General features: G+C 43.6%; 1 protein-coding gene across 3 annotated transcripts in view; it reads right to left on the bottom strand.

Annotated features, from left to right (window-relative positions):
- The window catches only part of adarb2 (adenosine deaminase RNA specific B2 (inactive)), a 173,266-nt gene that overhangs the window by 12,269 nt on the left and 136,945 nt on the right, over positions 1–24,052 (bottom strand). For 2 of the 3 annotated variants that reach the window (XM_037079924.1, XM_037079925.1), the window contains exons 4-8: positions 21,307–21,421; positions 11,936–12,104; positions 8,396–8,547; positions 6,266–6,434; positions 1,341–1,522 (exon numbers count right to left, since the gene is read on the bottom strand). In XM_037079924.1, the coding sequence (XP_036935819.1) occupies positions 1,341–1,522; positions 6,266–6,434; positions 8,396–8,547; positions 11,936–12,104; positions 21,307–21,421 (787 nt within the window). The remainder of the gene's footprint in view (positions 1–1,340; positions 1,523–6,265; positions 6,435–8,395; positions 8,548–11,935; positions 12,105–21,306; positions 21,422–24,052) is intronic. The other variant, XM_037079926.1, reaches the window with a different exon arrangement.

Raw genomic sequence — 24,052 nt, 5'->3', positions numbered from 1 at the left:
GTCGAATGTAAAAAAGGGGTTTCCTGTAGTGAAAAACAGACTTCCCCTGGGCAGTGCAGCACAACCATGTTTTCACTCCCTGTTCAGGTTCTCCACCTGCACCTTGTTCGTTTTTGTTTTCAGCCTTACCGCTCTACGGCCTCTTGCATCCTTTTCAGCCACAGGAAGCTGTTTTCAGTGAAAAAAAGCCCCCCAAATACGTTTATGGTGCTAGCTGCCCAGCAACAAACGTCAGCTGATCAACAGCCACCTGGTGAACAGGCGCCTTTTCAAGCTGGACAAAAAAACCCACTCACACCTACTAACATCTGGATTTCGTCGTTGCTGTGAATGGGTACAATCTCCAGCTCTGATCGGCTGTGATGGAACAACACAACACCTGTGTGGTCGTGCAAATGTTCCTGTAACTCTACAATGCAACATTGAGGTTCAGGCTGCTGGACTGTTAAGACTTTTTTTTTTTTATCCATCTTAGAGCAACGCTTGAGCATCAGTTAGTCGGCGCCGAGTTTGAAAGAAATGCTGAAGTAAAAGACTTAGAAATAAGACACCACTGTGACACAGTCAGTGACCTCTGTGTCACTACCAGCCTTGACAGCTGCCTGATGGGTACTGAGCATGTCTCACTCCTTCGCCTCTTCCATAATCGGCTCTAGAACAAATGAAGTGAAGTTTTATGTCTTAAATGGGTTTATTCTGATGAGCTGTAAGATCTGTTGCTTTCTACTGTTTCCCGTTTTTACTGCAAGAAGAAAAAAGGGACGAAAACAAATAAAAACAGAACAGAACTCTTCTCCTTGCATTGAGAAAGGCATCAATTGCTTCTTTTTGGCAGGTTTACCCACGGTTACAAATTCTGCATTCATGCTAATTTTGGTGCAGTATTAAGCGACTAAGGAGCCTCAGAAAATAAAAAAAGAGTGAGCGATCATCAATCTAACTTTAGAATCATCTGGGGTGTCCACATTCGTAACACATTTCAGGAGAAACTGACCAAAGCAGCAACATTTTTGACAAAAATCACTTTGTTTCAATGGAATCGCGGCCATGACTTGATTTGCTCACAGAAGTAAATTTGCACTCTTTCACCATCTTGACAGTTCTGACCTTTGAGGAAACGGGGGAGACCTGGAGACGGATCCAAAATGCAGAGAAATCTCATTACCTGCGCACAACAACTCAAGTAGTCAATATGTCACCGAGCTTCCAGCAACAGCTACGCTGAGAGGAAATTTTGCCGTACAACTTCCCGGTGCGAGGACTTCACAAAGTTGACGTATTATTGCCTGAACATAATTATCGCGCCGGGACATGTGTGACTGTGTGTGTCGCAGTCGTACCGCTGAGCAGGGGCTGGTTGCGTCGGTGCGTGGCGGGCAGTGGGCCCAGCCGCTCCAGCCGCTGGTTCAGCACTCGGCCCAGATGGCCCGTGTGGCGGAGGCTGCCGACAGTCACGCTGTGCAGGTACACCGGCTCAACGAAGTGGCTCAGCAACGCCCCCTGCAGGCCGAGGATGTTCCATCTGAGGGGAGGGAGTCAGGAAGAAAGTGGTACCATGATGTGAAAGTTGATAAGGGAGGGAAGGTGGGCGAGGGAGAGAGAGGTGGAAGGAAAAGGAGAGAGAAGGCAACAGTTGGGGGGGGGACATAGGCAGAGGGAGGATGGGAGAGTCAGATGTGAGAGCTTCAATGACAGGTAGAGACAATTTGATCATTATCTTGATGTGGGACGTGATGAATAACAGCCGCTGGACTGACAACACACACACACACACACACACACACACACACAGAAACACACACATAATCCGATGGAAAACGCACACGCACGCACGTGTCCTCTTACACCACTTTTCCCGGTTCAGAGACACAAACCATCACCACCACCACCACCAACAACAACGCTGCCAAAAGGTCAGTGCATCAGCATTCATTACATGGAACAACACATTACCATGTGTGCATTCATCAGTGCCACTGAGGTTAATGCACTGCACCGGGCTGTGCACGGGGGGGTAAAAAAAAAAAAAAGCTCCCGTCGATTGCTCAACGCGAGGACCGATCACCTCAGGATTTGTTTCGGGGGATCCACGAGTGACACAAAATCACTGTGGGGCTAATCCTGCCAGTCGCACTGACGCCTGGCGCCGTAGCCAGCTGGTCACGTGCCACCTACTGTCGAAATCCCCTCTATTTAACCAGCAGATGCTAATTTATGGATGGAAAATGATAATTACTGTGTTTATTATGATTCCTGCCCTTCACAGAGAGAGAGAGAGAGACAGAGAGAGAGAGAGAGAGAGAGAGAGAGCCTGCTGTGTGCCTGAGCTGCGTCCTCTGGTGCACCCGAGTAATGAACTTATGCGATGCACAATCAAAGGCTCGACATTATGCTACAAATTTTTAGATCATTGTTCCTTTTGTTAATCAATGTCTCTTTATCATGTATGCAATTACAGCGGCTGCTTGTTTTTCTTTTTTGCCTTTTTTTTTTACCCCCCCCCCCCCCCCCTCCCCAACTTAATAATCACTCATTACGGCTTCCTTTCGCTTACCCGAGCAGTCAATTAACATCGGCGGCTTTCTGGGAAATCACTAAACGTGCTCGCGATGCCTGCGCTTTACCTGCAATCTGTCAGTGAGATCTGTCCTTGCCTCTCGTACACAGAGGAGGAGCTTTGTTTAAAAAAAGAAAAGATAAAAAAAACCAAAAACTCACGCGCAAACCCTCGGCGCCCCCACCAATACAGAAATAGTTTTAGCCTGAAATATTAATTTACCCAGAAAGCGACACCGTGAATCAGAAACATCTTCTAATCTCATGCAAGAAAAAACAGCCATCTGGCTCTGGGTGTGTGAATTTAAAGAGAGGAGAGGGGAGAGACCTCTCTCCCTCTCTCTCTCTCCCCTCTCTCCCTCCCGCCCCACATCTTTCCTTTTCTTCCCTCTCCCGGTAAACGCCGACCATTAAAGTAATGTGTTCATCTGCATAAAACTGCAGTGGAATGGAGAACATCATCGTTATATGAAAGCCATTTAGGCCCCTCAATTAAATCCAGCTGTCGACTTCAAATCAAATATTAGCAGAGGAGCCTCGTTGGGCCTGGCCTCGGAAAACAAAACGACGATCATCAGGTGAGGCGACGCTGGGCCGAGACGTGGCACATTATCAAAAAAATGTTTATAGTAAGAACAAAGATCCTAAACCCCCCTAGATGGCCCAAGCTGAACCAACTATAATAAAGTGCAGGACCTGAAGGAAGTGGGGGGGGGGAATAAAAAAGTAATGGGCGGCTGCAAAATGAGTGTGACAGAGGACAAAAAGAGTATCCAGGGGATCACTTTAAAGACCGCACCTGTGTGTGTGTGTGTGTGTGTGAGGCTGCGTTGAGTCCGCGCTCCTAAGCTCCTCTCAGTTCCACCCTCCACCCTGACCTTGATAAACTGGCCCTTGGTGACCCACTCACTTTAACGATGGCCACCCATCATTTACAGCAATATAAAAGGGAGGAAAAAAAAGAAAAAGAAAAAAAAAAAAACGGGAAGGAAAAGGGGGAGGCTGTGGAGCAAAGAGAGTGCGTCTGCCGTCTGGCCTGGTGGGGGCGGAGGGGGAGGTGATGGAAGAGGGAGGGAAGAAAAAGCAGGGTGTCCCTTCTCCCTCCCCCGTCACTCCATTTTTTTGTAAAGTAATTGCTTTCACCCCCGTTGGTGACCTGGGTAGATTTAATCACACCATCTCCAGCCCTGGCCAACTGAATCAAATTGGTCAAATTAACAGCGGCTCCACAGGAGAAGGGTTCACCTCTCTCCCTCTGTCTCACGCGCTGTCCCTCGCTTCCTCTCTCCCCTTCCATGTGTGCGTGTGTTCATGCCAGGCCCTTTCACACACACACACACACACACACACACACACACACACACACACACACACACACACACACACACACACACACACACACACACACCGGTGGCTCAGCTGTAGTCCTGTACGGCTCAGTTGGCACAGTGCGGCGCTTACTAAGCTAAATTCATGGGTTCAGTTTCCTGTTGAGGCCCAGCCCTGGCAGAAAAACTGAGACTATATTAAAAATTGATTTCAGATATGTCAGAGAACACCACATCAAGGGTGGGAGTATTTATTCATTTTTATTTTTTATTTCAGCCAAGCCAACGGCATGATTTTAGGGATAGTAATGTCACTCCATCACGTTGGTCTTTTTTGACAGATTCATACATTCATTTGCCGTAATGTCCAGTGCTTAGGTTTATGAAAAAAGAAATACCCTCAAAGCTGAGTACAGTCCCAGTGGCCGATGAGAATTACCAAATGTTAGCATTCTAACAAGTCAAGAAAGATGGCGCACGTTTATTGGAATGTATGAGCTACGACATGGGAAGCTATGTACATGCTGTTTACAGGGTTAAACATTAGGCAAACGCGTCTAAAAACTACAAAAGCTAACAGTTTGGCTAGCTAACTTGAAGGAAGTATAATGCAGGAAGTGCAAAAATCAATTATGTTATAACTCACATTTATAACATTTCCCTGACAGTATCTTAATATTAACCATTAATCGGTAGCCAAAGTTTAGCAAAGGAAACGCTGACTACTCGTTCAAAATAAAGCCACTGTTGCTGACTGAGGATCATGTTCCCTACAGAAGCAGATGTTCTCTAACAGGAAGAGGCACAAATAGCCTCTTTTCACACAGCGAAAACACATATTCATTTAATTAAAGCATCGTAATGATCAACTATCACCTCTAATAGTGTGTTAAATTAAATATCCAGAAAGTAAATATCATTATGCATATTTGTGTGTGTGTGTGTGTGTGTGTGTGTGTGTGAAGATATCTCCCTCTGCCTGTAAAGATGCTCCGGCGGGTACACACTGATGCCTTCACTCCTCACACACGGGGACAGTGTGAAAATGGAGGCGGGAGAGCAAAGCTGTCCTGATTTAGCGTCGCCGTCTGTCCTGCGTAGGCTTGCCAACATGCGTTAACAATTTATGAACACACGCGAGCTCCATTGTGTTTTTTATTCTTGTCTGATCTCTGTATAAAGTACGAAAGTTACTAGTTGCAAAGTCGGAAAAGTAAATGGGTAACAGGTGACGCCGCACTGGAACATTGAAATTAGATCCAAATGTAAACTGTTTAACCCTGATAGCAGCCTACAGAAAATATCTGGGTCGGCCAAAATTCCATTGCAAGGAACATGCCCTCGCGTTTTTTTTGGCACGTACCTGGTTAAGCAGCAATAAATAGCCTACAGTTGTGAGAGGGGTTGTATGACTAATATGACAGCGGGCTAGAAGAGCGTCAGCCCAACGGATCTGGGGATCAAAACAATGACGTGATTTATACACTAATTCATTACAATGGGATTAGACGTTCCAGTCACATATGGGAAATCAATACTCACCACCCACGCTATAAAAGATCTCACATACAGCACGGCTCACGTCAACACAAACACACACACACACACACATATACACACACACAGATGCCCTGAGGTAAATATCAGACAAATCTCTGCCAGCCCGTCATTTTAAAATGCTTTATTTAAACAGAGATTACTCCTTCTCATAAGGAAACTAATCTCCTCATAAAGTTAAACTTTCAAACAATCCTTTGATCTTTTCTTTTCTTATGTAGGCCAGCGACCTCCTGGGTGAGAGGATGTGCTGCTCACATGGTTGTGTCGGGAGGTTGTGTTTGGGTAATTGGTGTCGGCCTTTACAATAAAATCGACACTGATTACCGAAAGGATAGAACTGAGGAAAAGTAGTTTGGTGGCAGTGTTGATGTTACGATGGTTTCCTTCTTATCCATCTACCTGTGGTAAATGCTCAAGATGCAGAACCGCGGGTCCATTCAACTTTACTTTTATGAGAGAGACATGGTCAATAAAGTGGCGATAAGAGAAAACAGTCTAGGTCAAAACAGCAAAACAAGTGCACGCAGTAGGATTTTCTCTGCAGTCCAACATCGAACCTCAAGGCTAAATCTACAGCACTTTATCTGATATTACTGATTAGAGTTGAAGTTTGAACTCACCAGGTGGGCTCCTTCAGGTTTAAATTAGTTTACTGGATATTCAGAATGGCAGCCGGACAGAAAGGAGCTTCTAGTTCAATTAAGGTTTGACCCATTTTGACCGATATATTCAGGAGGATTATAAACAGAGAGAGTGTCAAACACAACCTGAAACCCACAAACTGCTAACGCTGTGTACAAACAGGATCTGGCAGCACTGACCTGGTGATCTTGTCGGTACAGGACATGGTGATGAGCTGCTCCCCCTGTAAGACGCCGTCCCACGTCTGGACGGGTCCCCGGCATCGCACGGGCACCGTCCCCTCGCCGGACTCGATTTTGGTCCGAAGGTGGCTGCGGTGCTTTCTCATGAGGTGTCTGCTGCTGTGTACTGCCAACACAACACAAACAAAAACAGCCTGAGCTCCATCGCTCCACATCACATCATTTCTTACCAAACGGCTTTGCTGGATACCCAATTTAATGAGCCGATGATGAAGTCTGTCATTTCTTTAAAACACAAAGCTGTTTTTATTCCGTAGGTTTCCGTAGCAGAAGAAAGCCATGCTGAAAACAGCAGCTCTATTGCATATAAGAAAAAAAATAAATAAATAAATAAAAAAAAAAAAAAAAAAAAAAAAAAAAAAATATATATATATATATATATATATATATATATATATATATATATATATATATATATATATATATATATATATATATATATATATATATATCTCAATCATATAAGTCTATTGCAATCTGATAAATTGCCTCCAGTGGCTAAGCTGCATTGTGGGTAATGTAGGCGTCATAGTTTAAACAGCAATAAAAAAAGAAAAAAACAGCAACTGAATACAGCAGAACCAGAGATATCACCTATTTAATTCCACACATTCTTTTTCCTTTTAAAACACCTGGTGCCACCACTACCCACAATGCAACTTAGCAACTGACTGACATCACTGGAGGCGATGTAGCCGGTCATTTTACACCGATTCCACGTGGTTTCACATGGGTGTAGGGGACAGCATGAACTCTGGTGCTAATATTGTTAAAGGTACACTATGTAGTTTTTGAGAGAACATTTTAAGAGAGGAGAAAGACAGTGAGAGATAAGAGAGAATGGTTGATTTGAATGACTGAAAAAAGTGAAACAAGCTCAAAGGAAAACACAGTTTCATACTGTTATACTTTGTGTATGTTTGCAGTACCCTACATAGCTACCTTTTTACTAGTGTTCAAGGGACCTTATTCCCCTCGAGGGTGGCTTGTTTATCTGTAAATATGCCAAATAACTATTTCTGACTCTTTATTATAACCTTATTTCTATAGAAAATATTAATTTTCTGAGTTTTAATTTATTTTCAGAGACTATATATTGCATGTTTGAAGTACAGCATTCATGACGTCAGAAAATAAAGCAGAATATCTACTTTCAGGAAGAAGGAAAACAGCCGCACTGGACACATTGTAGATATTGTTTCTCTTGCTTTCAAGTAAGGTTACAATATGGAGATGTACTGAACAGGGTGAACGAGTATATGTTGATAAGTGCTGTTTTTTTGTTTTAATAACCTCTCAATTCTTGAGGCTTAAACTCTACTTCCTTCTCTCTTCCTTTTTTCCTTCCACAGCTCATGTCACAGCAGCTAAAAAAAATTAAGCCCCGACTTTCAGAACAGTCAGGAAAAAGGTGCTAAGTAATTTTCTAATCTCTTGAGAGCGCGCTGCAGAACATTTAAAAGGTTTAATGACCAAAGACGCTGGGTTCAAAGGCTTCTCCAACAACAGCATCGTCTTCTCTCCCTTTTCTATCCTCGCTGGCTTCATGTAAAAAATCTCCCCATGCGCTCCACTGTAGTGTATATTCATAGGGCTGAATAGCAGCTTCAGCCTGTGATGAAAGGAGGGGGGCGAGTGTATATATATATTCTACTGATGGAAACTGCCGTCCAGATTACATTTCTCAACTCGTAGGCCACCAGAAAAATGCTGGGCAAACTGTCTAAATGAATATACAATTTATTTTCAGTGGGTAAGCAATAAAATGTCATCTAGTCAGCACAGCGTGGCTGAAAGAGGCCAAAGACGGAATGTGACATGAAAAGGATGCCGGCTCCTTGACTGTGTCTGGTGAAGGAAAAAAAAAAGAGGAAGAGGAAGCAGAGCAGTGCCTTTTCAGACTATCTGCCAGATATATCTCTGTAAACCTGCCAGACTAAAATGATAATGACTGATTAAAAAGCAATACATCATCACGTGTTCATCACCCGTAGATTTAATTTTTTTCTATTTTCAGCATAATCAACCTTCATGGAACAATTAAAGCAGAAAGGCACGGCGTCTTACAGTCACTGGTGATTTCATACGGCGAGTTGAGCCTCCCGTCCCCACACGGCGACGTGCTGATGTACATGTGGAAATGGACGTTGTCTCTCAACCTGTAGCCGCACTCCTTGTGCCGCACGAATATCGACTCCTCCCAGTCCTCTGGCCTTTTACTTGAGTTGTGAAAGAGAGAAAATGCAAACAACAAGTACAAGGGGAGACTGATGAGGGGGGGCGCGCCATTCGTCACAGCATAGGAAATAGATTTCCACTTTCAGTTTACAATGATGGAGTGAGGCAGAGAGAGATGGACACTGACTCTCTGCCTGACCACGGTCCATTCTCCTGCTGTCACACAAGACCCTGAGACATTACTCAGGCTGACTAAATGTCTCGAGGGGAACGGGGAGAATGGCTTTGACATGTGGCGTAAACATGCTCTGCATTTGAGTCATGCGAGTTTTCTTCACGAAGGTCGACTGAAGATGTGGCGGTGTTAAAGCGATGGTTAAATGTAAAACGAACATGCGAGACTGTGAGGAAAATATCTTAAGTGCTGAATTTCTGGCAGTGTTAATGCAAAGTTTCATAGCCACTATTAGGGTGTGTTAAAGTGAGCTGCAACTGCACAGACAGTCAGTGGTGGGGTGAAAATGTGATGCGACCTGAGACCATCTGTGTCAGTTGATAATGTTTCAACCTGAGCAAAACTTTTCTCCATGAATAACCATTATTTCAAACATACATAGAGAGATTATAAGAAAAAGGTGTGAAACTAAATGAAAATAAGATAACAGAGACATACGGTACTAACTAGCTAACACTAGAACACTTGTTTAGGGTTCTGAAAACACGTCAACCACTGCTCTCCATGAGTGCAACTCCTCTCGACTGTGGTGTAATTGCAGGTGTAGATAGTGACTTTATAAATGAGGGCATTGTGAATGAAATTATTATGGATCCAACAGGTATTATTAGTCTTCCCATCCAATAAACTGAATAAATCTGACAGAGATTTCCTTGTCAACACCCCCCTGGGCACCCTGGGTAGTCTGCTGGCAAATTGGTTGGTGTGTTTACCGGGGAAACTACAGCTCATGAACTGCCATATAACAGCAGCAAGCAGGGCAGACATAGCACGCTACATTATGAGTTAAAAGTTTGAGTCAAGAATAGAGAATGCAAGAAAGCAAGGAAGGCAACCAATCAAAGGCATGGCAGGGTGGGTCTTGCAGGAAAACCATTCATAATCCGTAATGATCCATAATAACGTGTCAGACTGAGAACTTCCACCCAGCTGACTAGGTTACATATTTAGACTTTGACGCGTTACAATTGCACTGGCATTAAAAAATGCACTTCTACGTAATCAATGCTATCAAAACATAACAAAGGAGTACTATTTAAAGAGCACAGTGAGCTCTTTTAATCCTAGCATCCGCTATCTGTATATAAAATTTTACTGTAACAACAACACAGGATTGAGGAGACACATTGGAGAAGATGCTTTTTTTTTTAGGACAGCATCAGAAGTTTTTCTACTCCATTTACAATGAGCTGAATACTTGCAGTGTGTGTAAGACTAGGTGATACATAATCTAACTTGAAAAAGAAACTGGGTCATTGTTTTTGAGCAGGGATAAGGCTTTCATCTCTCTCTCACACACACACACACATGCACACACACACAAGGTATATTTAAACTATGCATCACAATGCAAAGCACGGCTGCACTCTGTCCATAACCTCTCCTCTGTCTCCCATGTCCTTTCACTGAGTGTAAATATGGCAGTTCTGGCATTTTGTTTGGTCATTTCATTATGAGTTATCTTCCCCATTAGCCATTTTACTCAGCCGCAAAGTCTCTGTACCTGCCATCCAGCATTGTGCTAAGACAAAAAGTCGGTGCTGCGTATGCAAATATGACATTCAACGATCTAGACTTCTAGCCACTAATCTGATGAATCAGCCTTGCTATCGAGTTCCTCAGGGAGCTCAAAAACTTAATATATGCTTATGCACTGGAGGCAGCTCGGAGTCAAAGCTCATCAACGCTGTCTCCCAATGCTGTTAAAAAATGTTGGTGGGGTTGCAAAGGTACACAAAGTCGATGCATTTAAGAAGAAAAGGTGCTAAAAACGAATAGGCTGTGGAGACCCCGAGCTTAACTAGTTGAGTGTGTGATGGCACGCTTAGCTAGCTGGAGAGAGCGGCACACATATGGCTCGTTGATTATTGAAAAGTCTCCGGAGAACAAAGCAGTGCTGTTTCCATGGAGCTTATAATAGAGGAGATGGCATTCTTTGGCAGTGCAGCGGGAGTCACAACATATTTAATGCTATTAAGCATCCTGTAATGTAATGCATGGGTACAGTTGTTGGAAACTGCAGTCCATACAAACTACACAACTTTCTGCCCTTATATAATGTCAACATGATATTCTAATGTAGCGTTAATAGTCTCTTGAGAAATGATCAGAAATGTCTCAGCCGTCCGTGGGAGTGTGTCCTTGTCTACACTGAACTGACAGCAACTGGCAAAGTACGAGTGTTACACCATAAGGAACGAGCCAGAGTCAGGGTTCCCACTCTTTTCTTGAGATCGTTTTTTCCCAGGACATTTTTCAGTGATGATCTAGCTGGTACGACAGACAGGGAGCGCCCATAGACTAATACGTTCCTTGATTAATCAATTTATAACCTCACTGCCTTTTTCTCTAGTGAATTACAGTGTATTATCCATGGCTGCCTGAACATCAATAGCTGAATAGAATTAAGTAACTGCGGGTTGTTGAAAGTCTTGCTTTCATCAAGATCAGTGGTGAGTATATAAAAGGAAAGTAAAAATAACACTCGTAAAAACAACAACTACCTGGTTTCATTATAAGAAAAAACTTTTTTATAATACTATACAGTATACTACTGATGCTACAATGATTTGGGGAATAATGTTCCAGGACAACATATGATTTTCTAATTCTAATGTTCCTTGTGGTCTCCATGACTGGAAAACTGCTCAGCTGTTTTCCAGGTTTTCCAGGATGCCTGGGGAATCCTGAAAGTAAACACACTTGCAGTGACGTCTACATGTCACGTGTGGGCAGCGTCTTGTTAGTGTTATTTAAGAGTACGGAGCAGACCAGCATCTAACTGGACTGAAGTGACATTTGCAGCAATGTTTGCGTGCCGTTTAATGTGCTGCAGCCGAGCAGCTAATTAGGTGTCTAGCCTGCAAAGCAGTGTTAGCAGTGGTGGACACTTCTTGTGCAACTAACGGACATGATGTGTTTTCATGTTTGTGAAGTGGACAAGAGGGAGACTTGCGGAGGAAAGCTAATGTGGGTTGTTGTTCGGAGCTTGTGTAGCTGCCAAGTGTGACCGTCTGCCTGTCATAGAACAATAATGTTAGTGCTTAATGGAAGATTGCAGACTACCAATCGACGATTCACAGCGAGCCCTTTCTGGTTATTTCGGGGTTTCGTGGAAATATCACAGGAATCGTAAAGCTGCAGAAGATGTACATGCAGCACTTGAAGAATGACACAGCAGACAGCAGATCTACCTCAAGAAAAGTTCAAGTTGAGAGTAGAGGAAGCGTAGCAGGGCTCTGCGGGCCGTGACCTCGGCGTGACAGTCATTGACCACTTGTCCCTGGTCACTCAGATACTCCCCGTTGATGCATTTGGTCCCCGTGGATAACGCCACCACCTGGGCGTGCCTCAGGTCCAGACCTGTTGAATAATAACACAAAGACAAATGTTCTCCTTACTGTCGTGCAATTCCCTGACTACATGGATTCCTTAATTCATTAACTTGATAGCAACCCTCAGTGTTTAATACCTTTAATTTCATCAATATTAATAAAGTCTGAGAAGGAGGAAGACAGACTTAGATTCCTCAGATTGCTAAATCTAACAACAAGAAACCAACAGCAAATTGGCAAAAGGTGAAAAAAACCCAACATGTTCTCAGACAATAAATGTAAAATATCTGTTTGTAATATATTTATACATAATCAATAAAGACTTGTTTTGGAAAAGGACATGAATAAATAAACAAATGTTGGGTTTCAAGCATGTGTTGGCATAAAAAAAAAACATGAAGAAGCCAGTAGAAGCCCAAGACAGCTTTCCTTTATCCCATTTTGTGCTGAATTATATAAATAGTCTAATTTGTATGCTGCGGAGGCGTCATATCTTAAGTATTTTAGAAAATAGAGCTACAGTCGCCACAAGGCCTCCTCCAGAATAAATACTGAAATGGTTTTAAGAAATGCATTTTCCGTCAATAGGGTCACGCTCCGCTTGCTGCCACTTTGCACCTGCGCACATTTCAACAGTTTGAGACATTGCCAACTTGGCCTGGGGAAGTAGTGAATATACAAGAGAGTCGTGACACTGCTTTGTAAAAAGCTTTCTCATGTCATGGCAAGTAGCACAAAATAAAAGACATATCAGTCTCTTCTGGAAAATATAAGACAAATGAAAATAAAGTCAATAAAATACAACCATTAACAGAGATGGAAGGATCTAAAACTAAACCACAAACTGAACTTGGTCACGTCTCTCAGTTGACCAAAGAAGAGTTCCCCCTGCTCACACGGTGGAGCGAAAATTAAAACATGAGAGGAGAACAGGGTAAAAAGGTCATTCTGACAGATAGCTTGGGGGTTATTTCCACAACCACAGTTCTCTGAGTAGCAGGGGAGAGCGTCTCTTCAGAAGCGCCTATCACACCACACCAGCCAGGATTAGCTGGATCCAAGGAGTGAGGGAGGGAAGAGAGCCTCCACCACCTATAAACCCAGCTAGCACCACGCCTTCTCGTTCACTGCGTTTGCCTCGTCACGTTGAGCCACACGGTGGAGTGGCCTGACTCTGAAATCCAAATTCAGCAGCGCTCTTTGTGACCTCATAGTTGCTTTAAGTGTGCTGCAATGAGCCAGTCGTCGATGCCACAAGGATGTATAGCAACCTGAGTGGTCTTTTCCCTACAGTATAGTGCATTTTACAAATACCTCTGGAGGACTAGATACAGAGTTGATCCTCTGGGAAGGAAGCCTGATTTGGCGTCTGTGGGTGTTATATGATGCAAATATAGGCATCCATTAGAATCAAATGAACCAATCTCAAAGGTCTGTAAAAAGCCTCAGAGAACCAGACTTGCTCTCTGTATACAGGTAGCCCTGCTGCCTCTTTCAACTGAGGGGAACTGGAGGCAGGTTGCACAGTCCGGGGGCATTTCTGCTGGCAAAAATATTTTCTTTATGTACAATGGACCCTTGGGATGAAGGACTGCCTGTTCCCGACTCAGCCCAATGCAGCCTGGGCAAATGTCTAGCATTGCACCACAGGAGTGATGATCCTTTGTAGACTTCACAGCCTTATCGCCCCTCTTTTTCTACTATCTCGCATCTATGTGACAGCTGCAACAAAGACCAAGGTCCTGGAACGTTATTAAGGTAAAGAGGATGTCCTCAATGTGCTGCTGGCCCATCAATGACTGACCTTGGAAAAGTACATTTCTAAACCAGGGAAAAGGGTCAGCTTCTGGATATGGGATGTGGAAGTTGCAGCATCTGAAATCATCTGATAGGACCATCACTGCAACTGACCAATCACAGAAAGCGAAGTTGGCCCTTCTAAATTGCTACTAAAGGTCTACTTGAACCAAGATCATGACCCTTTCCTAAAACTAACCAAAAATGAAAATAACAACACATAAGTCAATTAAATCCAAAAATAATAAGCATTAAATAAGTTCTAAATAATTAGTTGTGATGACGGTCGTGAGGCAGATTTTCATGTTGTAGGAACAACACCAACACAGCGATATCAGATTAAAAAATGGAACCACCATCACTGTATCACTGCACTGTGAGAAATCACTTTGTTATGCCAGTCTTCACCTTGAAGAAAAACCAGCACAGTTGGTCAGCTTCTCCAAGAACTCAGTGGCGACTTGAGAGAGGCGCTTCTAACCCACCCAACTCACACGAGCAGCATTGTCAATGTGAGACATAAAGCGATCATAGATCACAAAGTCTTCCTGTCTCCTGCTGTTTTTTTTTCTTCTTCGAGAAAAAGACACTTTTGTCAGAGAAGATTCAGGCCAGTGCAGGGCCATGTGAGGCCCCCACTGACTAACAGATAGACAGGGGTGGTGCAGAGGGGGAGAGGCTGGATCAGCACGTTAACAGCATGCCATTCCTTCCTTGGCTGCCACAAATCTCTCCCCATCGGCTCTGAAAGTCAGGCTCCGCTGGCTTCTGGCAGACCTGCAGGCATCGGCGGTCCGGCACATGAGCTTTTATCAGCCTCGGCCCAGATGGCACTGCGGCGGTCGAGTCCTGACACCTCCACTGATGAGGAATGGGAAGGAGGGCAAAGGAGGTAAAGTTAGAGGAGGGAGGAGTGTGTGTGTGTGTGTGTGGGCAGTTGGAAAAAAAAAGAGCATAGAGAAGAAAGGGAAGTCTAAGGTAGGGTGAAACAAGTTCCACTTATACTGTTGAAAGGGCAGAAAACATGAATGATTTCTCGTATAAAATCTAGTATTATATTGACAAGTTATTGTCTTGCTTTTATTTAAAATTGCATCAACTGACTTTCTATTTTTTTTTTCTATTAAGGGACAGCGGAAGCAAGCTGTAAATACAAGACCAACATAGCATCAGCTTTTAAGTTCTGGATTCTTTTTCTAGCCACCTGGAGAATTGTAGTCCAATATCCACTCTCCTTTTGGAGATATTTTCTATTGTCCAGAATGTCGGGTTGTAGCAGAATAGGTTGAAAATTTGTGTGTCCTCCCCCCTTTTTTTTCAAACTTAAGTGGTGTTTAAACAGAGATTAAAGTATTTACGCACTTTCAGTACGTCCGAAACTTCAACATGGATCATAAAACTGGCAGTGTAGGAGGTGATTTTAATATATATATATATATATATATATATATATATATATATATATATATATATATATATATATATATATATATATATATATATATATATACACACATATACATACATATACATATATATATACATATACATAAATTTGAAGTATGTTCCCAAGCAGCAAGTGAGGAGTTTAAATAAAGTGTTCTAAGTGCTCTTGTTGTGCATCATAATAGTTCCTGCTAACTGCTCCTCGAGTGAGTCACCAATGCATTTTGTCAATTGCATGTTTTACCAGCATTGTGTCTTTGTTTGGGTGTAAATAAGTCATTTGTGTATGCACATTATCCTGTGCATACAGCCAAGAGAAGTGACTGATCAAATGTGCCAGCGGTTCAAAGTATTAAAGCCTCTTTTAGCACATGTTGTTGTAAATATTGAGCATTAAGTTAAGGTCTAGAAAACCTACTCTACTACTGCACAGAAAACCTACAACATTCATTACCAAACAGTGTCATAAAATATCTCTATATCATGAGGTCAGCGACTAGAATTCCCTGTAAGCAACGCACCCCGATTCCTTTCTCGGTGATAAAGCGAGTTCAAATAGGTAACAGACTCTCCCAATTTCATTCTCCTGCTTTTCCTTGCCGTTCCACTTTGCGATTGTTTAGATCAATTTTGCAGTGGATAATTTCTGCTGTGCTGCTCACTAGCCTGGCATGAAATTGGCAGCGAGGTTGCCTTCAGTTTGCATGAGAGAGGAGGAGGAGGACGAGGAGGAGGAGGAGGAGGAGGAGGAGGAGGAGAGATGAATAAGAGAGAGAGCTAGAGAGGGAGAGACACACAGACGCGATCGAGAGCCCCACAGGCGGTACGCTGTTTTTAAACCAGGAATAATCAGCTGCATCACAGAAATACAAAAAAGAGAGGGTCAAAAGGAACAAGGTAGAGTGGAGTCGAAGGCCCGCGGCTCTCTTCACACACAAATACATCTGTTACTGGTGATTCAAAGATGTCACACCCCGGGATAACGTTCACTGTCAAAAAGCATGCACATCACAAACTGAGACCTGGAAGTACTCTACTACTGCAACGGCACAACGCTGTTCACAACACAGTACTATCAGCGACCTAACGGGAAAAAGCACTCGTAGCTCGACTTAGACCTTTTGTTTATCAGGTGAACACAGGTATGTATTTAACATTACTTAGATGCTGAACCTAAGAAGATTGGAAAAGTGAGTACGAGGCGTGGTTACAATCAAGCAAAATGGTACAAATGACACATTACGAGCAATTTCTGTGGCCAAGTTGGGCAGTTCATCTCGTGTGTATTTGTATTAAATTCAGCCGCGTGGTTTCTGGTTTCCTCTTGAGAGAAGCTTTTGCGGCACATCCGGTCTACGCAGCTCCAGCCGCCACAAAAGTGCTCGAGTCATGCGGCACAGAGGAACCGCTTTCAAAATATGGCAGTGGGGTAATTTCATTGGTTGTGACTGATGTTCAGCGCCCGTGCCTAAATGAATCCTTCCAGCTGTGCCACAAAACGTAGCTGTGTAGCGACGGCACGTTGGTCCCTGTTCTAAAGACTAAAGACTACGGTTAAACTGCAATGAGGTTCTAAGTCTAGAACAAACGGGAATTCTTAAGCTGGATGCATCTGAAATGCCAAGACAGTTTTTTTCTGATCCTGTTGTTTTTTTTGTCTCATCATGTGAATAAAGTAAACAAACACAGACTATGTATTACCTCTGTGTTTCTGCTTAATGTTGCATTACTTCCACCCCACAACGCTGGTTCACCACTTGTTCTGTCTGCACGGTCTGTCTTGCAACCAGACCGCATCACACTACATTACACACTGCCGCAGCAGATTGTGAGCCAGTCGTTTAGGCTGTTAGACCAGACAGCCTCACCCGCATTTATATGTGATTTAAGAGGCCAGGCCTCTGACTGAAGGGGCTGGGAAAACAAAGTATGATGCGGTGATGTCAACCAAGGACACACAAGGCAAAAAAAAAAAAATAAATAAATAAAAATCAGTGGTTACTCTTAAGTGTAAACCTGCTCTGACGTCGTCTGCTGGTTTGCGGACTAACACTTGAATCCTCGGATTTGGTGTAACGCCCGTCATCATCTTGGTTTTTGGAACCAGAGTGACATGTTTGGATGACGGCATGGAGCCTGGAACATATGCACTGCCACGCCTCTATATTTCTATTTGTTCTTTCAAAGTATTTTGTTTTTTGGGGCCTTTCATGGCTTTATTCATGGGACAGCTTGGAGAGATGACAGGAAATGGGATGAGAGAGAGGGGGGACGACACGCAGCAACAGGCCAAAGCACAAGGCCTCTGTGCATGGGACGCCCTGCCAGGCCTCTATTATTTGGAGCCCCAAAACTGATTTTTCAGAATGACTTTCAAAAAATGTGTTAAGATGTTTTAAGATGGCAGTTTTATAAGTCTCTGGGTTTCATAAACCTCCTAGAATTAGGCCCATTTTTCAATTCTGAAGCAGCAGCGTCCCCATTATGTCTTTTTTCAAGATTCTCACACTTAAAACAGCTATAACCTTAAAATGCAGTTGACAGGTGAGTGTATTGATTATAATAATGATACAATATTAGAACACTACGATTCTGTTTAATGAGCACTTTTACTGTTGATATTAATGTACGTTATGGTAATACTGATGCTGGTGACTGAATGCAGGACTTTGACTTGTAATAAAGTAACTGTACGATGATGTACCTGAATCTATTTCAACCCTTGCCAGGAAACCAAAGATGGACGTCCAGCATCCACAGCAATCTCAACACATAAAAAGCTCCATCAGTACTTGGCTGGGTTGCTAAATGTGAACTGCATGGTCACATGGTCAGTTGATAGCAGGAATAAATGCTCAGCAAAAAAAAAAAAAGGAAAAAAGGAAATCTATCAAATGAAAAGCGAGGACAAAAGTGAGGAGATGATTAGGAACCAGTGGGAGAGTCGGACAGTGGAATACAAACAAGCGATACGTCTGTGAACTTTAAAGTGACCCACTGTTGCACGAAGCGACTGCAATCAACAGACACCGCGGAGTCATTATCTGAATCCCTTTATTCTTTATGGTTATAAAACAGGGGAAAATGTTTCCTAATAAGCCACCCATTATCTCTGAGCCTCATAAAGCAGACATAAGAACATTTTCCTTCCGAAAGCAGAATGAGCTCTCAAGGTCAACTTTTAGTAAACTCATTTATATGCCATTTAGGGTCGAGCTCCATAAATCCCATCTTTCATGCGCTCTTTCATGGCAAGTTGGTGGATGATTGTGCTGAATGTTATTCAGCGCTTGTCGATTGAATGACAGAAAATCTTTCAAATGCTCGGCACTTGCGAGGGGGGAAAAAAAAACAAAAAAACAACAACAACACGACAACAACTTGGCAAGAGTGTAGAAAACACCGTGTTGAATCTTTATTAGCAGCCGCTCTGAACATATAAGGGCGTCTTTGTGAAACGCTGCTGAAGCTCTCAAATCTCTCCGTGCTGCGACACACCCTGATCACATCTCCGTTTTTTTTTTACATTTTTTTTTTGCCTCTTAGCAGGCTGTTTTGCTGCTGCTTGTGATTATTGAACGTTAAAAAAGAAAAAAAAAATCGCGGCACCGGAAAAACCAGATAAAGAGCAAAGTAAAATCCCTATTTGAAAATGGATATGCAGACTAAGAACCATAGCTTAACTGTCATTTGTAATCAACTTGTTTGAAGCCCTTTGCTCTCATCTCTCTCTTTGAGCCCCCTGTGGTATTTTTTTTCTCTCCCCACTCTGAGTCTCTTCACTCCGCTGAATAAAAGGCCTCAGAAGAAGCCCCTCTCATCCCACCCAACAAACAAGTAAAAAAAAAAAAAAAAAAAGAGGAAAAGGAGCTTCTTTTTCAGCATTTTCCATGTGGACGTTCCTGATTTTTCATGTCTCTGAGCACATCTGAACGCTGTTTACCATCTCCGGGAACCCGACGCTATCTCAGATAGATTCAAATGAGATTTTCCACACTATTTGACAACAGTGCGCCGGTGGTTTACTTTGGCGGTCGCCTCGCAACTCTCAGCCTGGTGGCGAGGCTAATCTCACTCAGGTTGCAGCTCAACTGTCTCGGCGGGACTCCAGCGAGGGTGGGGGGGGTTTCGCTGTCTGTCTACGGTTCAAAGACGGACCTTGATTAATATTCTTGAGGCAAAAGCAGAGGCATGAGACAGAAAGAGGTGTGTGTGTGTGTGTGTGTGTGTGGGGGGGGGGGTGCAGAACAGGACTCCCCAGCGTTCCTGTCAAGTTTGGTGTCTGACTGTACGGACGCCGGCCACCTCAACGCCGCCGCCGCCGCTGCGAATACTTGGCAGCCCGACGTCTGGATCTCTGAAGATAACGCGTGCTATTAATAAACAAACAGAAGCAATTACTGGGAGGCAGAGGAGAGGAGAGGGATTGGATTAGGTCAGGATGAGCGGCGGTCTCACTGAAGTCTAAACTGATGAGCTGCAGCACTCCAAAGACAGCAGAGATACTGATCCCTCCTCACTGACCCCTGCACTCCCACAGCCTGCAGCCACACGGGGAGATAACACCCCTCTGTGTGCGCGAGCGCGGGCTTGTGTTTGTGTGTCTGCACTCCACATGTGCAGATCTGTGTGTATTTGTGGATGTGTGGTCATACAGGATTTTTTTTATAAAGTGAAGGCCCTGTGCTATGGAAAATAATGTCCTCTATATGTCTTTCTGTTCTACACCGCCATTAAACTACTGTTTATTGTTGTTTTGGTTCTATTTTTTGGGGGTTATGGTTTATTTTGGGTGAGTTGGTGACACAAGTTGATACCTGACGCGGCTGGATGAATATATGTCGAATGAGTAGCTCGACCAGCCCTTATATCTGCATTGTCTCTTGGTAAACAACAACGGCTGGCCCCACTGGCTTAGGGGGCCCCATCTAAACGCAAAGGCCCACTCGGTTGTCCAGTCACTATCGCTGTCTTTTAAAGATCAAATAGTCAGCAACCCACTCCACTGCAATGCAATCAGTATCTGTAGCATCGTCAGCTAACTTCATCAGCTGATAATGTGTTAGCTAACAACAAGCTGCTTAGCATTCGGCCTAGCCCACCAAACACACTCCTCAGCTATCTCAATAAAGCCTTAATTGCTCTGGCTAACAGAGATGGGCTGCTCAGCAATGCTCCTCTGTTAAGAAAGCTAACATCAAATGAACAACAGCTGTTTTGGGGTCTGATTTAGCTTAATTTTATGTAAAAATTAAAATGCTAAAATTGTCACCATTTTTTCACAAACAAACAAACAAAATAGACAAAAAACTAAACTAAACAAAACCTAAAATGACAGCTCGTTTAGAGATAGTCTTGGGGCTTATGTGTGTATCAGCGCACCTACTGTGTTTTGCATGAGTTTGCATGGATCTGTCTGTATTCACGTGCACTTGCGTAGGAGGCCCAACGTAACGTGGAAGAAAAACACCACGCGTGGAGCATAAATGAGGGCATTAAAAAGGTAAATGTGTGGTAATAACTCATTGTTTTGGCGCAGCAGGAGAAGAGCAGCGCGGGGCTTCCTCCCTCTCACTGTTCCGTCAGCGTGTCACTCGGCTGGGCTTCAGATTAAGTTTTAAGCTTATCTAGTTACGATTTCCACCGTGGCATCTGGAACTCCTGTCAGAGCTGCCTCAGCACAGCAAGTCTAGCATGCAGTGGGGATGACTGACACTCACCACCATGTCTCATTCTCCTCAGAGACTCTGAATAGTCAATAATTCATCAGGAAGGTATACTCTCCTGCACAAGTGTAAGGTACAGCACGGAGTGGAGACTCTCTCTCTCCTCCCACCATCAGTTGATCATTTCTCTCTCTCTTGAACGAGAACTCCTTTCCCATTGCCTCTCCACTCTCTCTCTTCAGCTCCCTCCCTCACTCTCTCTATATTGCACCACTTCAATAATTCAAAGTGATATATAAAAGTCAATGAAATTTGCCATACCTCGGGTCATTACGATGCCTGCCAGGGATTTGTGTCGAGCGTGCGCAGGACCGCAGCCGCCCACCAGCGACCGGTACTTCTCCCTCACCAAGTGGAATATTGAATCGGCAAAGTCCTGAAAAACACAATCGCTCCCTTAATTTTCTACTAGACACAATCTCCAGAGACTGACCTCATTTCGCTGCATAACTTCCCCACTTTCCTGATCTGTTCAGGTAAGACAGTGAGGCCAACTTACCTGTTTAGAGCACATATAGAAATCAGTAATAAATATTCATCATCACAGTGGTGTTTCCAACATCTGCCGTACAACGCGCCGAGTAACGACGGCATGACCGTCGCATAAAAGAGGTTGGAGTCCTGACAGCCTGTTTGTGTTATTGCACACTGTATATTAATAACTTTTCATAGCTTTTCATATAGCCAAGACTGCTCTTGGACGTATTTGTGGTGAGAAATTCATCCCCTCCTCGTCTGTGTGAGTGCATTCTGCACACAGTCTGTCTTTTGGGAAACACTTCTTATGTACGGGGCGAGCACACCCCTGATACTCACCGAGCACAAAACTGCCAGTATCCTGCCATCACTCAACATAGTGCACACTAAAGTCTCTGTGGGGACACATGCAGTGGATTTAGTGTTGACACTGTCATCACTTAAAGGTTAAGTTGACCAAAAGAGCATAATCCATACATTTTATGGATATCGTGTATTTCTTTTCCAGTATGATGTCTGAAAGAGGTGGCATTCGCATAGGCATGGAGGGTCTGAGGAGAGATGCTATTGAACTGCATTGTGGGAAATGTAGTAAACAAAATGTATGTGGAGCTTGACCCACACAAGAGACTAAAAGTCAGGACAACTAGACCACTGATGCTTACATTTTGACAATCCTTTATTCACTCTGTCTCTTGTGACTACCCCTTAATAAAAGAAAAGAAAAGAAAAGAAAAGAAAAGGTCAAAAGAGGTTTTTCAGAGTTGAAAAAGCCTTAAAACATCCAACCTGGGAGGGCGGTGAAACGTTACTTTTCAGAATAATTCATTACCAAGAAAAGATAGAAAGAGAGAAAAGTAGAAGCCACAAGAGAAGCGACAGTGGATCGAACCCTCGCGTAATCAATGGCGTATTGTGCGTGCAGAATACGTGGAAACAATAATGGTTACACTGTGATTACGACGAGACGGTGCTGGGAAGAGACTGTTTTCCTATTTAACCATGTGCCGACGGGTTGCCTTGGTGGCTGCCAAGTTTCCTCTGGCATTATCCGACTGTGTGGCGTAAATCACGTTGCGAAAAATGAAATGCATTTTCTAATCGGAGCATTTCTGGCATCGACATCAGTACAGCCATTGTTAGATGAATGGTTACTCATTGGTGTAATAAAAGGAGTTTTTAAAGTGGGGGGAGGTGCATCAGACTGTTTCAGCGGTGGCTCAGAAAATCAAGGTGAAGACAATGTTAAGGACAGATTTCAAACGATCAGACTTCTTTTCAAACAGCATTATGTAACTATTCGAGAACTTCAACTGTTTTATTCGAGAAGTGTGTCTTTAAACGATGCTGAACAGCAATATTAGATTATTTAAAGTTGCTTTCTGGATGTCTGTCGGATCAAGTGTCGGCTACGTGACCCCACAGACATGCAGGAGTTGAACTCAAGGTGGGCTTCCAGGCTCTGTCCGAGGAGAGCGCTTCAATGCAATAGGTAGCCTGGTGTGTTTTGTATATTCATACATACACCATCTGTCAGATTGTTGAAGACTCTCTGAAATCTTTAGTCCCCTTTGTGCTGGAAGAACAGTGCTCCAGTTTTGTGCTGTAAACAAGCTCGCTTTGTGCCATGAAGCAACCCAGAGGACTTACCACCGATTTGTCCAAATCTTGCACGTTACGAAACGCAGATTGTTACGAATTTATCGAAAAGATGAAAACACACCAAGTATGAACAGAACTCACTCGCCAGTACTTCTCAACAGAAATCCACTGAATCCACACCGTTCAAGAGATGTCACGAGGACATGTGGATCGTGCCCGCGCCTCTCCAAACCTTTAATGCTCATTACTCTAGTGGTAATTAAGGGCTTAGTCTCTGAGCGGCCTTCGCGCCAACTGTAGAGCATAAACGGATCACCGGGAGATGGCAACAGAGTGGCATCAGAGTGGGCCGTTTGGACAGCCTGTTCGCCCAGTAGCTGAAAGGAGATCAACAGATGCCACACTGACGGACGTGTGGAGTGAAAAAAAGGAGGAGATTAAGGGTGGAGAAAAAAAAAAAAGAGAGCAAGGGGAAGCGAGCGACTGAATTAGCGAGCATATTGCACATTATAGCCCTCGTCGGGGCTGTGAAATATTCTCACAGTTGGATCTGGCGGTCGAGGTGCTCACAGCTTGTGATGTGGTGGGTGGTGTGTGTGTGTGTGTGTGTGTAAGCGCATGCACATATTGCTGCTCTGACACTGGTGTCAGCCTGAAACAGAAAAGGGAGCGGCGAGGTGTCGCGGAAAGCAAAGAAAAGAATAACTTTTTAGCGCTTTGTTTCGGGAGGTGCAACGACGCCTCAGCGAGCTCCATGAACGTAACATGACGGGTCACTGACGAGGCGCATGTAGCTCTCCTGGACAAGCGGCACGCAAGACAAGATGAAGAAAGGTATTTTTTCTGAACTTTTCCGTGTTGTTTACTTCATGCTCCAATAACCAATCCTGTTTGAGAACATGTTTGTTGGGCAATGGAAAGAAAATTC

Source organism: Acanthopagrus latus, chromosome 19 (assembly GCF_904848185.1).
Source record: "Acanthopagrus latus isolate v.2019 chromosome 19, fAcaLat1.1, whole genome shotgun sequence".
NCBI classification, from domain to species: domain Eukaryota; kingdom Metazoa; phylum Chordata; class Actinopteri; order Spariformes; family Sparidae; genus Acanthopagrus; species Acanthopagrus latus.
Note: the sequence above shows the minus strand (reverse complement) of the source record. Positions and strands in the feature narration are given on the sequence as shown.